Source organism: Onychostoma macrolepis, chromosome 06 (genome assembly GCF_012432095.1).
Source record: "Onychostoma macrolepis isolate SWU-2019 chromosome 06, ASM1243209v1, whole genome shotgun sequence".
Taxonomy (NCBI): domain Eukaryota; kingdom Metazoa; phylum Chordata; class Actinopteri; order Cypriniformes; family Cyprinidae; genus Onychostoma; species Onychostoma macrolepis.
This window is the reverse complement of record NC_081160.1, coordinates 18,366,455-18,383,596: the sequence shown is the minus strand read 5'-3', so window position 1 is coordinate 18,383,596 and position 17,142 is coordinate 18,366,455. Positions and strand designations below refer to the sequence as shown.

The 17,142-nt window shown below is 35.9% G+C and overlaps 1 protein-coding gene across 4 annotated transcripts in view; it reads right to left on the bottom strand.

Annotated features, from left to right (window-relative positions):
• Positions 1 to 793: 793 nt before the first annotated feature.
• Positions 794 to 17,142, bottom strand: part of wwc3 (WWC family member 3) — a 48,742-nt gene continuing 32,393 nt past the window's right edge. The window contains exons 10-24 of one of the 4 annotated variants that reach the window (XM_058778849.1): positions 16,625 to 16,714; positions 13,750 to 13,809; positions 11,871 to 12,421; positions 11,390 to 11,510; positions 10,486 to 10,563; positions 10,294 to 10,380; positions 9,975 to 10,170; positions 9,596 to 9,760; positions 7,375 to 7,475; positions 7,115 to 7,262; positions 5,961 to 6,125; positions 5,639 to 5,731; positions 5,312 to 5,548; positions 2,342 to 2,469; positions 794 to 2,262 (exon numbers count right to left, since the gene is read on the bottom strand). In XM_058778849.1, the coding sequence (XP_058634832.1) occupies positions 2,196 to 2,262; positions 2,342 to 2,469; positions 5,312 to 5,548; positions 5,639 to 5,731; positions 5,961 to 6,125; positions 7,115 to 7,262; positions 7,375 to 7,475; positions 9,596 to 9,760; positions 9,975 to 10,170; positions 10,294 to 10,380; positions 10,486 to 10,563; positions 11,390 to 11,510; positions 11,871 to 12,421; positions 13,750 to 13,809; positions 16,625 to 16,714 (2,287 nt within the window). In that variant the 3' untranslated portion in view covers positions 794 to 2,195. Of the gene's footprint in view, positions 2,263 to 2,341; positions 2,470 to 5,311; positions 5,549 to 5,638; positions 5,732 to 5,960; positions 6,126 to 7,114; positions 7,263 to 7,374; positions 7,476 to 9,595; positions 9,761 to 9,974; positions 10,171 to 10,293; positions 10,381 to 10,485; positions 10,567 to 11,389; positions 11,511 to 11,870; positions 12,422 to 13,749; positions 13,810 to 16,624; positions 16,715 to 17,142 lie in introns of all 4 variants that reach the window. The other 3 variants (XM_058778848.1, XM_058778851.1, XM_058778850.1) reach the window with 3 other exon arrangements.

The following is a 17,142-nucleotide window of genomic DNA, read 5'->3' as shown; positions in this document are numbered from 1 at the left end:
AATCACTGTGATTTCATAACACACTGGAATGTGAGGAGTTTGATTGATGGAAAACAAAGTAGTACTCCCCCAACAGCTGCTTTAGCCATTAAGAACACTAGATAGTAAGAACACAGAGATTCTGAGCCTTGAGTGGTTGCAAAGATAAGATTGTACTAATATTAAATTCACTTTAGGATGAAAATAATATCATGATTTACTCATCCTTGTGTACACTACAGTTTAAAATGGTGTTGGTACAATTTTTAAAATTGTTTTTTGAAAGAAGTCTCTAATGCTCACCAAGGCTTCCGTTATTTTATCAAAAATACAGTACAAATAGTAACATTGTGAAATATTTGTCAATTTTTAAAATGTAATATTTTTGAAAATTTGTATTTTTTTCCCTGAGTTGATGTTCAAAACATTTTTATACAATTTAACATGATTTTTTTTTTCACGAGAACAGCATTTATTTAAATTATTTAACAGCATTCTAATTAAATTAATATCTTTTCTATAATAAATGCATTTACTGTCTCCTTTCAATCAATTTGTTAAAAAACGATTAAATTCTGAAAAAAAAAAAAAAACCCCAAAAAAAACCCTTACTGACCCCAGACTTTTGAATGGCAGCTTTATGAAGTATGAAACAAAAAAGCACATTAATGCTTCTTCATACAATCTGTCAACAAGCTATTAACACCCTAGTGCAATTTCTAATATGTAACATCAACAGACTACAGATTTATTTATAAATGCATTTCATGCAAACATGAATGCAATTTGATAATCACCTCTAATTTGTGGTTTTAGTAAAAAACCATCAAAGCTCTCCGTGGAAATTTCTTTAATGAGAGGTTTTATGCCCCTGTGCAGCTTTCAAGATCATTAATGATTACAACAGCAATTTTGCTCTATTTTTGAACAAACAGCACTGTCTTCCTGTTTCTAGTGTTAAGATTTCCACCTCATTAATGTTCCAGATCTGATGCATTTTAACTAAACCTGCTGTGCTTCTATTTAAAGCCATCTAAAGCCCGAAAAAGTGCTAAAGTGGACCAGAATCATTTAGCTGAAGTTAATCACTCCAAGTAATGGTTCATTAATAGTCCTTCTGATAAATATTGCATAGCGTAAAAGAAATGACATTGCAAAGCATAATGAGTAATATTTATGTATTTAAGGATTACTGTGTGCAGTTTTGTAGTCTACAACATGGTTGTTTTTTCCTGAAACACCACCAAAACACATCTGAATACAGACGCAGGTTTGAGACGCCACCTTCTGGACAACTAAGATAAAAAAAATCTGGAAGAGGGGAAGCCTTTAAAGACCTGAAGATCATATAAACTTGACATAACATAATAAACCAAACCAACAATCGTATTGATCTTGAAAGATCATTTCGCAAATTCAGCTGCACTTTCACGTTTTTAATGCTTTTATCTTCATAAGAAAGGTAACACTGCAGACGTTTTTACAGACAGCATACAAAATTATATTTGTCTATATATTGAAAAGTACAAGTAATAATTAATATTAATAACTTTAATAGAATAACAGCACAAGGGACAATGACAACTGCAACAAAAGTGGATCAAAAAAGTGACATTTTAAGTAAATAACTTTAAAGAATCAGGTAACAGAAACAAAATCAGCCAAAATTTCCATTCTACTGTACGTCAAAAACACTTACAGTAAGTGCTATTTGTTTTAAGCTTTATAAAATACATTAAAAAGCAGGGAACATTTTTATTTCCTTCAAGGAAAAGTACTATAAAATAAGTTACAGTACAGTGAATTTGTCTAAACTGACTTTGTTCCCGTCTTCCAGCCTTAAGTAAGCATAGACATCGAAATATCAGAAGTACATCGTACAGGAGTAAAAAGATGCTTTGTTCTTTTATAAAACAGTTATTTCCTCCTTTAAACAAGCAGGAAAAATTGCCAAGATGTCAATAATTACATAAAATATAAGTGTACGTGTTCGTTAGTACTACCACACGCACGCACACACACACTCACAATCACGCACAACCACACACACACACTTGATTTGTACAGCTTTCTGTTGTTCGAATGTTGCATATCAAATAACTTTTAATCTTTGTGCTGAAATAACTACATTTTTGTTCTAATTACTTCATGGGCATGAATACAAAAAACAAAAACAGACAGATTCTTCATATTTGATAGTGTGGCCTAGGGGGCGCTCACACATCGTCGGCTGGCAGAGGCGGGATGTTGAATCTTGGTCTAGTAAAGAAAGCCATCTTCTCTCTGCATCAGGAAAGACGAATACATTTTTAAGCATTTTTCAGAAATGTGATAAAATCCCTACGATTAAGAGATAACTCACTTGAACGTCTGCACAGGAAGGGGCTCTTTGTGGCTCTGGCCCCTCATTTGCAAAACCTCTTTTGAGGCCTTTCGCAACCTCCTCTCAGCAGCTTCCTCCTGCCTCTGCTCCTGTCTAGTCTGCTTGGACTGCGAGAGAGAGAAACGATCAATTATAAATGTGATTTCAAAGAGAATTTACGATTCACAGTGTCTTAGACTTCTACTTATTCAGCTCAATCATAGTTTTAAAAGCATGTGTTTAAGACTTGTAAATTGGTGTTCCGCCACCCAGACTTTCAAAGCAAAATTTAGAAAATGGTCAAATGACAAAACCCCACATACAAGAGTTTAATTTTATATAATTTATAATAAATTATACATAATAATTAATATAAATAAATGGTAACACAATTAAATGTTTATTAAATGTTTATTAAAGGAAATTAAATGTTAATGAAACAATGTTCATTTATAATATACTATTGTTCATGATCCTTCATAATATAATAAGGTTCAATTCTTATAATGTTGGGGTCAAGAAACTTTTCTACACTTTTTTTTAAAAGAAATTAATATTTATTTAGCAAAGCTGCACTAAATTGATCTAAAGTGAGTGTGACAGTAAAGAAAAATTCTTGTGAATTTTCTAATCAAAGAATTTTGAGCAAAAAAATAAAATAAAAATGTTTCTTCAGCAGCAAACCAGCACATTAGAATGATTTCTGAAAGATCATGTGACCGTGATGACAGGAGCAATGGCTGCTAAAAATGTCATCAGGAATAAATTACACATAAAACAGTTATTTTAAACTGTAATAATATTGTATTTTTTTTATTTTTGATATGTAGCCTTAGTGAGTTCAAGAAACTTGGTAGTGTTAAATGAAAGTTAACATTTTACAGTAGATTAAATTGGTTAACACTGAATTTTAACCAAGCAATTAGGTAACTCATATTATATATACAGTCATGGCCAAAAATATCGGCACCCTTGGTAAATATGATCAAAGGCAGCTGTGAAAATTAATCTGCATTGTTAATCCTTTTGATCTTTTATTTAAAAAAATCATAAAAATCTAGCCTTTCATTGGATAAGAAGAATTTAAAATGGGGGGAAATATCATTATGAAATAAATGTTTTTCTCAAATACACGTTGGACACAATTATTGGCACCCCTAGAATTTTTTATTTCTCTGTAAAATATCTCTGAAGTATATTCCCATTCATATTCACAATTTTGAGCACTCCAGGGTGATTATGAACATGAAATTATCCAGCCATGGCTTCCTGTTTCACAGAAATTAAAATGGAGGGAGACAAAGCCCAAATTCCCTTAATCATCCATCACAATGAGAAAAACCATTGAAAAATGAAAATGAAAAACCATTTCTGATGTGCAGCAAAAGATAATTGAGCTTCACAAATTAGTGAAGTGGCTTTAAGAAAAGAGCTAGAGCAGTGAAAATTCCCCATTTCCACTATCAGGGCAATAATTAAGAATTTCCAATCAACATAAAATGTTACGAAACTGCCTGGAAAAGGACGTGTCTCTATATCATCCTAATGCACAGTGAGAACGAGAGTTTGAGTGACTAAAGACTCTCCAAGGACCACAGCTGGAGAATTGTAGAAAATAGTTGAGTCTCAGGGTCAGAAAAAACCTTAAAAAAAATAAATAAATTGTCAAACAGCACCTACATCACCACATGTTGTTTGGGAGGGTTTCAAGAAAAATTCTCCTCACTCATCCAAAAACAAACTCCAGCATATTCAGTTATGAGACACGACTGGAACTTCAAATGGGACTGGCTTCTATGGTCAGATGAAACTAAAAAAAATTAGCTTTTTAGCAGCAAACACTCAAGATGGGTTTGGTGAACACAGGGATAAGTAATACCCCATGTGTATAATGAAATATACTGCTGTATTTTTGATGTTGTGGGCCTATATTTCTGCTGGAGGTCCTGGACATCTTGTTTAGACACATGGCATCATGGATTCTATCAAATACCAACAGATAAAAAATCAATAAGTGACTGACTCTGTTAGAAATCTTATAATGGGCCATATTTGGATCTTCCAACCGTACAATAATCCAAACACAAACCTCAAAAACAACACAAAAATGGGTTTTCTAGCTTCTGCTATGGTCATTCCAGTCCTATGACCTGAACCTATAGAAAATGAGTGGTGAACTGAAGAGAAGCAGCACCAACATGGAGCTGGGAATCTAAAGGGTCTGGAGTGATTCTGGATGAAGGAATGGTCTCTGATCTCTTGTCAGGTGTTCTCTAGTCTAACCTCATCAGGCATTATAGGAGAACATTTAGAGCTGTTAAACTGGCAAATGGAGGTTTCAAAAAGTATTGAATAAAAGGGTGCCGTTAATTGTGGCCAATGTGTATTAGAGAAAAACATTTATTTCATAATGATATTTCCCCCCATTTTAAATTCTTATTATCCAATGAAAGGTTAGATTTTTGTGAATTTTTTAATAAAAGATCAAAAGGATTAATTTTCACAGCCTTCTTTGATCATATTTACCAAGGGTGCCGATATTTTTGGCCATGACTGTAACACAATTGTTCTTTGTTAATTGATGTTAAGTCATAATATAGTAATAGCTAATGTTACATTTATACAATTTGAAAATGCAATTAGAAATTAACCTAGATTAATAAATGTTATAAAAGTTCAATGTTTATAAGTAATGCATTTATGTCAGCTAAAGTGTTACTAAATTAATAAAAACTTAATAAATCTGTGAATTTGAAAAGTGTCAGTGAATACATTGAAGGAATAGTTCACCCAAAAAATTGGGGACCATTAAGTGTTTGATTACTAGCAATGTTCAAAATATCTTCTTTTATGTTCAACGTAAGAAAGAAAATCAAACAGGTTTGGAACGACATGACGGTGAGTAAATGATGATAAAATTTTCATTTTTTTGGTGAACTATCCCTTTAAAGACATGTAAATGGGTAGTACCTGTCTCTGGGCCTCACGCAGCAGGTTTCGGAAACGCTCATCCCGCAGAGCCCAATGAGGGAGATCCGCAGGCCCGCGGGGGCCCTGCATGGGCTCCTCCAGCCGCAGTTTGAGCTCCCGCAGCGCGGCCAGCTCCTCGCTCAGCTGCCTCTGTCGTGTACGGCAAGCCTGGAGGTCCAGCTCCAGGTCCAGAGAGGTACGTGTGGGCTGCTCAGCCAGAGAGGAGCGGTGGGACTGCTGCGATCACATGACATGGACACATAAGTACACTTCCACAGCAAAAGATAAATAATAAAATGTGTTACACAGCAACACGGTCATTCCAACCGGTTTATATCGCAGGGTTCGTCGCTCTAGAGTGTTTCTGATAAAGGGGGATTTCTTTGGTAGAGTAGAGCTATCACTGTCACTTCTGTACAACTGTGAAGGAAGGAAAACATCATTTGAAGAGGTTTTTCATAGATGCAAGATCATCTATCATTATCGTTCATTAACTGTTTAATTCTAATTTACTTGATTAATTATTATATTGAACAACAATGTAGTAATGCAATATGCAGAACATTTTGTGGCTTAATATCATTATTGTGACTATTGTGATCATGAAACATCATTACTGTGTTTAAAGACTTTGGTATTTTCTGCTTACCCTACAGACATACTGACTGCGCGCTCCAGGTGAAAACGTCTGAGATCTGACTATTGTGCTGCTGCGCATGAACGGTGAGCTGTGACCCCAGCGTCCTGTCCTTTCTTTCGGCCGCATTCTCATTGGCTCTGGAAACACACCTTCTGTGTTGGTTGCCTTGTCCACCTAAAAACACACAAATTAAATAGGTTTAATGATCTATTTTAAATAAGTTTTTTTTTTTTTTTATTCAGCTGTGATGCATTAACTGTTTAATTTTAATTTACTTGATTAGTAAATATATTAAATTAAGCAATACTTTGTTCTACATATTACATAATGTAGTAATATATAATTCATGGTTATGTAATATGCAGAACATTTTGTGGCTTAATTTCATTATTGTGACTATTATACTGTAATCATGAAGCATCATTATTGTGATATGAAATTACACAAATTAAATTTGTTTAATGATCTATTTTATAGTTCACTGCTCTTCTGCAAAGCAATTTTTTTAAATTCAGCAGTGAGACATTAAATTGATCAAAAGTGACAGTAAAGATGTTTACATTGTTGCAAATAAAAAAAATAAAAAATGCTGTTTTGGATTTTCCAAAAATGTTGTCAACAGTTGTCAGCATTGATGAAAATAATACGAAATTCTTAAGCATCAAATCACCACATAGAATGAAAGAATGATTGATTTCGGGAGAATGACATGACACTGTAGACTGGAGTAATGAATAACTGCCGATAATTCAGCTCTGCCATCACAGGAATACATCGCATTTTAAATTATATTAAAATAGTATACAATTATTTTAATTTGTAATAATATTTCATAGTATTACAATTTTATTTTTAAATCAAACAATTGAGCATTAAAGACTTTAAAAAAACAACAACAACAACACAACAAAACTTACTGACCCAAAACTTTTGACCAGCAGTGTATAGTTCTTTTGATTATGTCAATTACAACAGAAAGTAATGTTTAAACATCCTGAGTGTGTAAGCAAAACAGTTTTAGTAATTAATTATAATAGAACCTTAACAGACAAACAAACCAGAGCGTTTAGGAGCAGAAATGTGTAGCCTGTATTTTTGTTAAAGAACTTTTTTTTCAATTTTATAGAAGGAGACTTCATACAGTCGCTTTGACTTCACAGTACCTTTACTATTGGATTTCTCTCTGCAGGCTGGAGACAGCGTCTCCCAGAGGTCATGCAGATGCCTTCACCGCAAAGACTCTCAGGACAGGGAATGACAAACGCTGTACTGTTACTGCAGCCGCTGTCCACTGACTCAGCCTGCCAACTCCTAAATCATACACAGCAGTTAAAACACACACACACATCATCTGAAATGAATGCGCTTACAGGCATAAGCTGAAAGGTTTATTGGTTTATAGAAAGGCAGTGAGTGTGTGGACCTCTCAGAAACGGCTTCTCCTTGCTCTTCCTTCCTTTCCAGCTCCTCTTCACTCCTCTGTAACTCTTTCTTCATCTCCTCCAAACGAGTCACCACTGACACCTACACGAAAAAATAGGCAGATGCTATGTTTAAATTGTGTGTGTGTGTGTTGTTTTAACTAAATATTTAGAGACAACTAAAAACCAGTTATTTTGTAGATTGATTTCTCCTGTTAAGCTTATAAACTGTGGAACAATCAAAACATTGTTCTGTTGTGGAAATCTTAAAATATTTTATTATATTTATATATGTCATCAGCTAAATAGAATTTTCCCCATTCAATATAATAATAATATTTTTTTTATTAACAGTAATATATTCATTAAAATTATAGAAATTATAACTAAATAATACTATTGCAACAACACTACCGAACTATAATATTAAAAAGTATATTATTAAATAATAATAAAAAATAAAAAGTTAAATAGCAATATTAATATTTATGGTGTCTTTATTTCATTGCTTTAAACGATAAATTATAGGGCTTTTCTTGTCAGACTTTAAAGTCAATGAAAATCGACAATTCTTCAATTTCTTAAAGGAATATAGCAGTGTTTATTATAAATGATTTATCTGTGCACATGATTATAATTTTTTCATTCATGTTTTTTTTTTTTTAGATAACATTTATAAATTATTCTCATCACAAATTTGATGGTTGGTGCTAGGTATGTGCAACAGCGATCAAGTACTCGGCGATTTCAGGAATCACTTGATAATGTGGATGAAAATATAGCACAAATCTGCCATAAACAGCATTATAATGAGAACTTTATAGAATGTGAAATCTATAGTAAATTCTGTCTGCTTTCCTTGCCCATGTTTCAGCGCGCTGTTATGAAAGCGAACCACGGCGGGAGTTTTCTCTCTCTCTCTATAGCGCGTAACTTAAAGTTCACTGGCATTTGCATTCTTTTGTGCAGATACAAGTTGTAATGCTACATCTTTGTTATGTATCTAAGCTATCTGATTAATATCCCAATATTTATCACCCTGCACCCCAAGACTGGTTGCCCACTGAAGCTAAGCAGGGCTGAGCCTGGTCAGTACCTGGATGGGAGACCTCCTGAGAAAACTAGGTTGCTGCTGGAAGAGGTGTTAGTGAAGCCAGCAGGGGGTGCTCACCCTGAGGTCTGTGTGGGTCCTAACGCCCCAGTATAGTGACGGGGACACTATACTGTAAAAAAAGCACCGTCTTTCGGATGAGCCGTTAAACCGAGGTCCTGACTCTCTGTGGTCATTAAAAATCCCATGACACTCATCGTAAAGAGTAGGGGTGTAACCCCGGTGTCCTGGCCAGATTCCCTCCACTGGCCCTTGTCAATCATGGCCTCCTAATAATCCCCATCCACTTGATTGGCTCTATCTCTCTCTCTTCTCCACCTGTAGCTGGTGTGTGGTGAGCGCACAGGCGCCGTTGTCCTGTGGCTGCCGTCGCATCATCCAAGTGGATGCTGCACACTGGTGGTGGTTGAGGAGACCCCCCCATATGATTGTAAAGTGTTTTGGGTGTACAGCAATACACAATAAAGCGCTATATAAATGCCTCATTCATATCATAGGATGTATCATAGAACGAGCTTTAGTTTATTGGCATAAAGTCACTCAACTTCACCTCAGGGAGCTATTCCTTTTTGGATCCTTCTTTAAATATATAAATGTTCATGTTTTCATGTCATAATTATATTTTTAACATTCATTTTCATAACAGTCTTTAGATATTTTCATTATCTCCATTACGGCCATAAACAAATCTTAACAATGATTCCTAATTGCATCTACTTCCGGAAGGCCAAATAAAGTGCTTTTGCTTTCGCATTGAAACACACAGCATCTCCCTGACATGGCTGCATCAACACTACTGCGGTTACTGAAACCTGAAGCCTTCTTTCTTTGCGTAAACATTTGGGCGGCATTACGCAAATATTTCCACACCGTGACGTAGACATGTGGGGGCGTTTTAGCCCGGTCTGGATCAGCCTTCTCTTTTGGATAGAATAAATCCTTTTGTGGGAAACTTTGAGCTTTGTAACTCTGCAGATCTTATACATGCACAAACAGCTACATAACAAGCTAAATCGCATCATATGACTCTCATAAGAGAGAGATCTTTTGTGGATCTTCATAATCTCTGATAATGCTTTAGCCAGAGGAAGAAAAGTCTCCAGTGATCTCACCTCAAGCTTGCCTTCGTTCTCCTCTTCATCCATGATACGGTTGGGTTGACTGAGGCGGCTGTGCTCAGGCCTGTGGTTCTCTGTGTTGTTGATATGCACTTTAAGCCACTGGAAGATCATTTCAGTGCTGCCTGCACAGTCTGACAGCGAGACCTGAGCAGAGCCCTGAGCCACAAACAGATACAGATCAGTTTACCATCTCAGAAAACAAGCATGAACCACATAAACACTAAAGCTAAGGCAGAAAACACGTTTCTTTAAATGCTCTTTTTGCATGCAGGGGGGTCCAAACTACTCCTAATTTGTATTTGCATACAAAATGTTTCATTGCTAATTATATTATAAGGTTAATAATGCATTGAGTGAATTTTAGTCTAACCAGTAGCTCTTCCTGGGAGAGGGGTCCTACAGCGCAGAGGTTTAACTGTAATGCATGGGCCCCGGGGCCTCCAGCACTCAAAGGGATTCGGAAGCCCTCATTAAAGCTGAGAAGAGATTGAGGCTCCTGGGCCTTACAGCAGTAATATGTGCAGGGCCGACTGGAGTCCACCGGGAGAACATGAACCTTCACAAATCTGAGAGAGATAAACAAGGAGAAAACGCTACTCGTGAACATGTCCATAATTTGTTTCTGCAGAGGATTTCACTGTAGTAGAGGAGGATGAATGTATTAATGGAAAGCTGATGGGATTACTTACACTTTGCATCCATCTCTAATGGTGGCCTTGCTTAAATTTCTCATCTGAAGGACATGCAGCAGCAAAAACATGCTGTTCGAATCATATCTGTAAAAGAATGGCCCAGAAGGAATGAACAAGCAAACTGATGGTTAATAGTGATTTGGTACTGTTTGTTAGGTAGGTGAGAGTATGAGAGTGTGCGGTGCTTACAGAAGACCAATCTGAATCTGAACTGGATCTGAGGCTGGGACATCTTGAGTAAAACTAACTTCTTCTGATTCCTCTGTCCTACTGGAAAGAGACATTCAGGCATTTATGAATAATTATAACACAAAAACAACTATTAAAGTATATATACTACCATTCAAACATTTGAGGTTTGTAAAAATGTTTTATCTCTTATGCTCAGCAAGGCTGCATTTACAAAAATACAGTAAAACAGTAATACTGTGAAATATTATTACAATTTCTATTTGAATATATTTTAAAAGGTAATTTATTTTTGTGATGGCAAAGCTGAATTTTCAGCAGTCTTCAGTGTCACATGATCCTTCAGAAATCATTCTATTATACTGATTTGGTGGTCAAGAAACATTTCTTATTATTATCAATCATAATATTATTGTTGTGGTGCTTAGTATTTTTGAGGATACGTGATACATTGTTTCAGGATTTTGATGAACAAAGTTCAAAATAACAATTTATTTTAAATAGAAATATTTAGCAACAGTGTAAAACACTTTACTTTCCCTTGTAAACAAAGCATCGTTGCTGACCTCAAACTTTTGAACAGTAATCTATATTTTACAATTGTGTACAGGATATAAGAATAATGCATGATATTTGACATTTCAGAGAAGGGATGATTATTAAAATATTATTTGTAAATTAATGTTTTTACATGTTATTGCCAAAAATCGGGGGATTATGATGATATGAGTATTATTGTACAAAGACTAATTTTATAGTTTTTTAAAAATAATAATACAATATATTCTTTCCTTTATAGGTTTAGAACAACATAAAAGGTGAGTGAATGGAAGACAGAGTAATATTATTTTTGACGAATTATCCATTTTAAAGTCCTTATCTTTATTGCCGAATCTTCTCTCACCTTCTGCTCCAGGCTTCAAACACCCCACTGTCTGTTGCCAAAACATCTTCATTTACTCCTGCAGACACTCGTCTTGCTCTTCTGCTTGTCCTACTTGCACTTTTAGAGCGCAGGGTCACTCCTACACAGACAGACAGACAGACAGACACACACACACACACACACACACAACAAAAAAAGGAAATGCAGATCATTTTTAACATCAGAACAGTGTGATAAAATGTTTAAAGCTGTTTGTTTTTTTAAACGTTTATTCAATTTGACCATTATTTCTAAAAAGTGGTTTTCTAAACATTTATTTCTACACATTTCAAATGAACAATAATTACATTTTATTCATTTTTCTGTCCTTAAAAGGAACTAAATGGCTTAACACGCCAATTATGAAAAATATGAGATTAACTGCAATTAAATATTTTAAATCGACCAGTTATGTCTTAACTGATCAGTCAGTTACAATTTCCATGTTGCTATTCATCACCTGTGGAGCTGTGCGTTCCTTGAAGAACTCCATCTCTATGGCTCTTCCCCTCCAGGAGGTGTGCAGAGGCTGAGATTCCCACTTCCCCTTCCCCAGGAAGAGTAGTGTGCTGCTGGGATTGAGTCTGATTCCGTAGTCCTTCAGCCAGCAGACCCCTGCTGGCAACCTCCATGTACTCCTCTGTCATCTGGGCCAGAGGGCAGTCCTGTGGGGCTGAGTGGTAGGGGGTGTCCATGGGGGAGCTGGGAGGGGAGAGCGAGGAAAGCGAGGACCGAGAGGAGAGAGATGTGAGAGACTGTGGTGTGTCATGGGACCGTTTTGGCCCAAAGGCTGAACCGTCCCTGCAGTGGGTCTCCAAGGGGAGAAGGTAGCGGAAAGACGGGTCCAGAACATCAGAGCTGCCTTCTGTTCGCTCATACTGGGGCAGGCCGTAGATGTCTGTGAAGCTGACGGAGCTGAGAGAACCACGGCTGGATGCCAAAGAGCCACGACTGGAGGCTAAAGAGCCACGGCTACTGCTGGAGGACACCGTCAGATTACTGGCTGATAGGCTGCACACAGAGAGAGAAATGGTCATTTTGGGTTGATGTGGCTAGACATCCTATATAGGGCTGTCAAACGATTAAACGAGATTAATCGCATCCAAAATAAATTATTATGTTTACATAATATATATGTGTGTGTGTATATATTTATTATGTATATATAAATACACACACGTGCATGTGTATATTCAAGAAAAATATAGTCTGTCTATCTATATATATATATATATATATAGATCTATTTATATATATATAGAAAGACTATATTTTTCTTGAATATACACATGCACGTATATATATATATATATATATAACATTTATATTCCTATAATATATGAGGACTGTCAGTTTAACGTGTTAATTAGTTATGAAAAAAATAACGTTATTAAACTATTTTAACGCAGTTAATGCACTGGCCTCGCCCCTGGACCTGCATTTCATCTTACATTTCATATAGTTGACTGTTGACAAATATGATGCAGGGCAACAACTCCATAAATGCAATTATGCCCTAAAATTCAAGATATTGGAGCAAGAAATGCTCCTGTATGAGTTTTTGTCTCAATTTAGTTTTTGCTCAATTTTGCAGAGAACCTTCACGATATTATACCTTTTAAGATATTACCTTTAAAGCCATAGCAGTTGCGCATCTCCTAGCAACACAATGGTGTTTAGTTTCTGAATGAATCCGCGTTTTGAACGAATCGAATGAATGAATGATTCAAAGACATTTACTGCCACCTGCTGGCAGGTTTAGTTTCTTATTTAGAGTATTATTTTATAAAAAAAACATAATAATATTATAAATAAAACTATTAAAGGTTATAGTTCAGTTATAGTTCACCCAAAAAAATTATAATTCTGTCATCATTTACTCACCCTCATGTCATCTCAAACATTTCTTTTGTGGAACATAAAAGAAGGCATATTGAAAACTGTTGGTAACAAAGCTGTTTTAGTTACCAATGACTTTCATTTTCTTAACAAAAAATACTGAGATGTTTCTCATATTATCTTCTTTTATGTTACATAGTTTATGTTATGTTATAGCCTAAATGTTTGTGTAATAAATTTTGTTGAATCAAATAAAATATTTCTTTCTAAAGCTATAATTTGTAATGTCTACTTGATACTTTCTCATTTAACAAAAATAGTTTAAAATAATCTTTTGTGGGTATTTTTCAGTCAAATTTATTTTGCTATTAATTAGATTAATTAATTGACACATGTAATTAATTAGATAAAAAAACTGAATTGACTGACAGCCCTACATATATACAGTGGGGCAAACAAGTATTTGATACACTGCCGATTTTTCAAGTTTTCCCACTTACAAAGAATGGAGAGATCTGTAATTTTCATCGTAGGTACACCTCAACTGTGAGAGACAGAATCTAAAAAAAAAAAAAAAAAATCCAGAAAATCACATTGTATGATTTTTAAATAATTAACTTCCATTTTATTGCATGAAATAAGTATTTGATCACCTACCAACCAGCAAGAATTCTGGCTCTCACAGACCTGTTAGTTTGTCTTTAAGAAGCCCTCCTATCCTCCACTCATTACCTGAATTAATTGCACCTGTTTGAACTCGTTACCTGTATAAAAGACACCTGTTCACACACACTCAATCAATCAGACTCCAACCTCTCCACTATGGGCAAGACCAAAGAGCTGTCTAAGGACACTAGGGACAAAATTGTAGACCTGCACAAGGCTGGAGATGGGCTACAGGACAATAGGCAAACAGCTTGGTGAGAAGGCAACAACTGTTGGCGCAATTATTAGAAAATGGAAGAAATTCAAGATGACTGTCAAACTCCCTCGGACTGGGGCTCCATGCAAGATCTCGCCTCGTGGAGTATCAATGATCCTGAGAAAGGTGAGGAATCAGCCTAAAACTACACGGGAGGACCTGGGGCCCGTACCATGATGGTGGCTGAACAAACTCAGGGTTACAGGATTAGTTTTGAGTTGACAAAACCAAACCAGTCCAATCCGGCTTTGTTGGTACCATGAAGCTGATCATCAACTTTCTCTGTCAACTCAGGCTTGATCCTCAGTTAATGGAGCGCGTGCACATGAAAGTGTGACATCAGTAATGAGCAGCCAATCACATGCTTTGAAACTGTAGCCGGTTTTCCATCCAAAGTTGCGAATTTAACTTATGCGCAAATTTGGAATATCGCATAAAACATTTGCAAACGAGCACCGTTTCCATCCAACGAGTCAAAGAGAACAAAGTCATCACTTCCTAGTAAACTGGCACTAAATAGCCTATAGAAAACTAGGATAAGCTACTGAATATAATAATTTTCATATACGAAAAATTAAATGCGCCTCAGAGCGAGCAGACGAAACAATAAATGTTGTCATTGCCTTCGGAGGTGAATGCTGCTGTTTCGTCGTGTAAGACAATTATACAGAAATACTCTGATGACAGACTTTGCTCTGGCATTTCAGAACGACCATAACAACATTTCAGATGGTGTGGAACGAGATCAGTCCGCTGCTAGTCAAGTTATTCCATCTCCCATTATTCACATTAACCCTTTTAAAGTCAAAAACCACCTTAAGCGAGCGTAAAAACTTTTTTGCGAATTAAGGGATTTTTATTCGAAATTTGGCGTTTCCATCACTCGTTTCTCATGCAATACTTCAAAATGCGCATTAAAACAGGGTGATGGAACCCCAGCTTGTGATTCACTTCAGTGCAATTCACTACCAAAGATTAAAAGATTGAACAATATGAAGAATTGAAACACATTTACACAGCACGATCATGAAACGATCTATCCATGAAAGAGGAAAACTTATCTTACCATATAAGTGCAAGTAAAAGTTGTAAAGTTAGTTTATAGAGTTAATATAATATTTATAGGTATAAAAACACTTAATCTAAGCTCATATGTACTCATGTTTAAAGCTATTGATTCTAAAACTTATTTATATTGCATATTATCTTTATGTTTACATTGATTTTAAATAAAAGCTTAATAATTACTATTAAATTAAATGTATCTTGTCAGTCAGATTCGAGGATCAGAACTAACTGTTAAGCCAGCACTCGTCCAGGCCCGTCTGAAGTTTGCCAAAGATCATCTGGATGATCCAGAGGAGGCATGGGAGAAGGTCATGTGGTCAGATGAGACCAAAATAGAACTTTTTGGTATAAACTCCACTTGCTGTGTTTGGAAGAAGGATGAGTACAATCCCAAGAACACCATCCCAACCGTGAAGCATGGGGGTGGAAACATCATGCTTTGGGGGTGGTTTTCTGCAAAGGGGACAGGACGACTGCACCATATTGAGGGGAGGATGGATGGGGCCATGTATCGTGAGATTTTGGGCAACAACCTCCTTCCCTCAGTAAGAGCATTGAAGATGGGTCGTGGCTGGGTCTTCCAGCATGACAATGACCCCAAACACACAGCAAGGGCAATTAAGGAGTGGCTCCGTAAGAAGCATTTCAAGGTCCTGGAGTGGCCTAGCCAGTCTCCAGACCTGAACCCAATAGAAAATCTATGGAGGGAGCTGAAACTCCGTGTTGCCCAGCGACAGCCCCGAAACCTGAAAGATCTGGAGAAGACCTATATGGAGGAGTGGGCCAAAATCCCTGCTGCAGTGTGTGCAAACCTGGTCAAGAAACAACAAAGGTTTCTGTACCAAATATTAAGTTCTATTTTTCTACTGTATCAAATACTTATTTCATGCAATAAAATGTGATTTTCTGGATTTTTTTTATTTTATTTTTTTAGATTCTGTCTCTCACAGTTGAGGTGTACCTACGATGAAAATGACAGATCTCTCCATTCTTTGTAAGTGGGAAAACTTGAAAAATCGGCAGTGTATCAAATACTTATTTGCCCCACTGTATATATTAAATCAGTCACCAACAAATCACTCTGTAAACTGATCAACATTTGCTAAGAAAAACACCAACTGATAATAATTCATGACATTTCAGCAGATAAAAATAGGCTTTAGAAAAGAGGCTTCAAAATATCATATATATTCAATATATATCATTTAATTATAGACACAGTCAATTTGACATTCATTTATTGTAATAAATTATATTATTGTATTACAGAATTTTGTTTAGAGTTTATTATACTAAATTATGTGTCAAACTGGCAGCCCCAACCTTGATTTCTGCCCTCTGGATCAAGTTTGTATGAGAGTGTTCAGACTGTGTGTGTGATGTACCTCTTCAGCTGAGAGTGTAGATAGGTGGTGATACGGGTGGCTTCCTCAAGTTGCCTCATAAGTACATTCCTCTTCTCCTGCTCTAATATCCTACACAACACACACACATCATGATACAGATTTGCCACATTTCATTCGTTCAGTCAGTTTTAACTAACCATTTGATGTCACAGAATCACAGACTAGATCACAAATGCAAGACTATTTGTTAATATGTTCAATTTTTCATTGTGCAAAACTGGGAATGATTTAAGCGCAGTCTGTGGAAGAAGGCTATCGTAGTATAAGATTTATGCAATTTATTTTCTCCATCATAAGAAAATGTCATTCTACCATTTTATGGCTCCTACTATCACAAAGAAAATTGATCAATATCCATAACATAACAGAAAAAAACATGCAGGTGGGATATGAAAGCTGATATGTATACTGACGTAATATGACAAAACGACCCCTATATGTCTCAGCTGAGGTCTCAGATATAAGACGCTCATAATGAGCAGATCAGAGCTGGAACA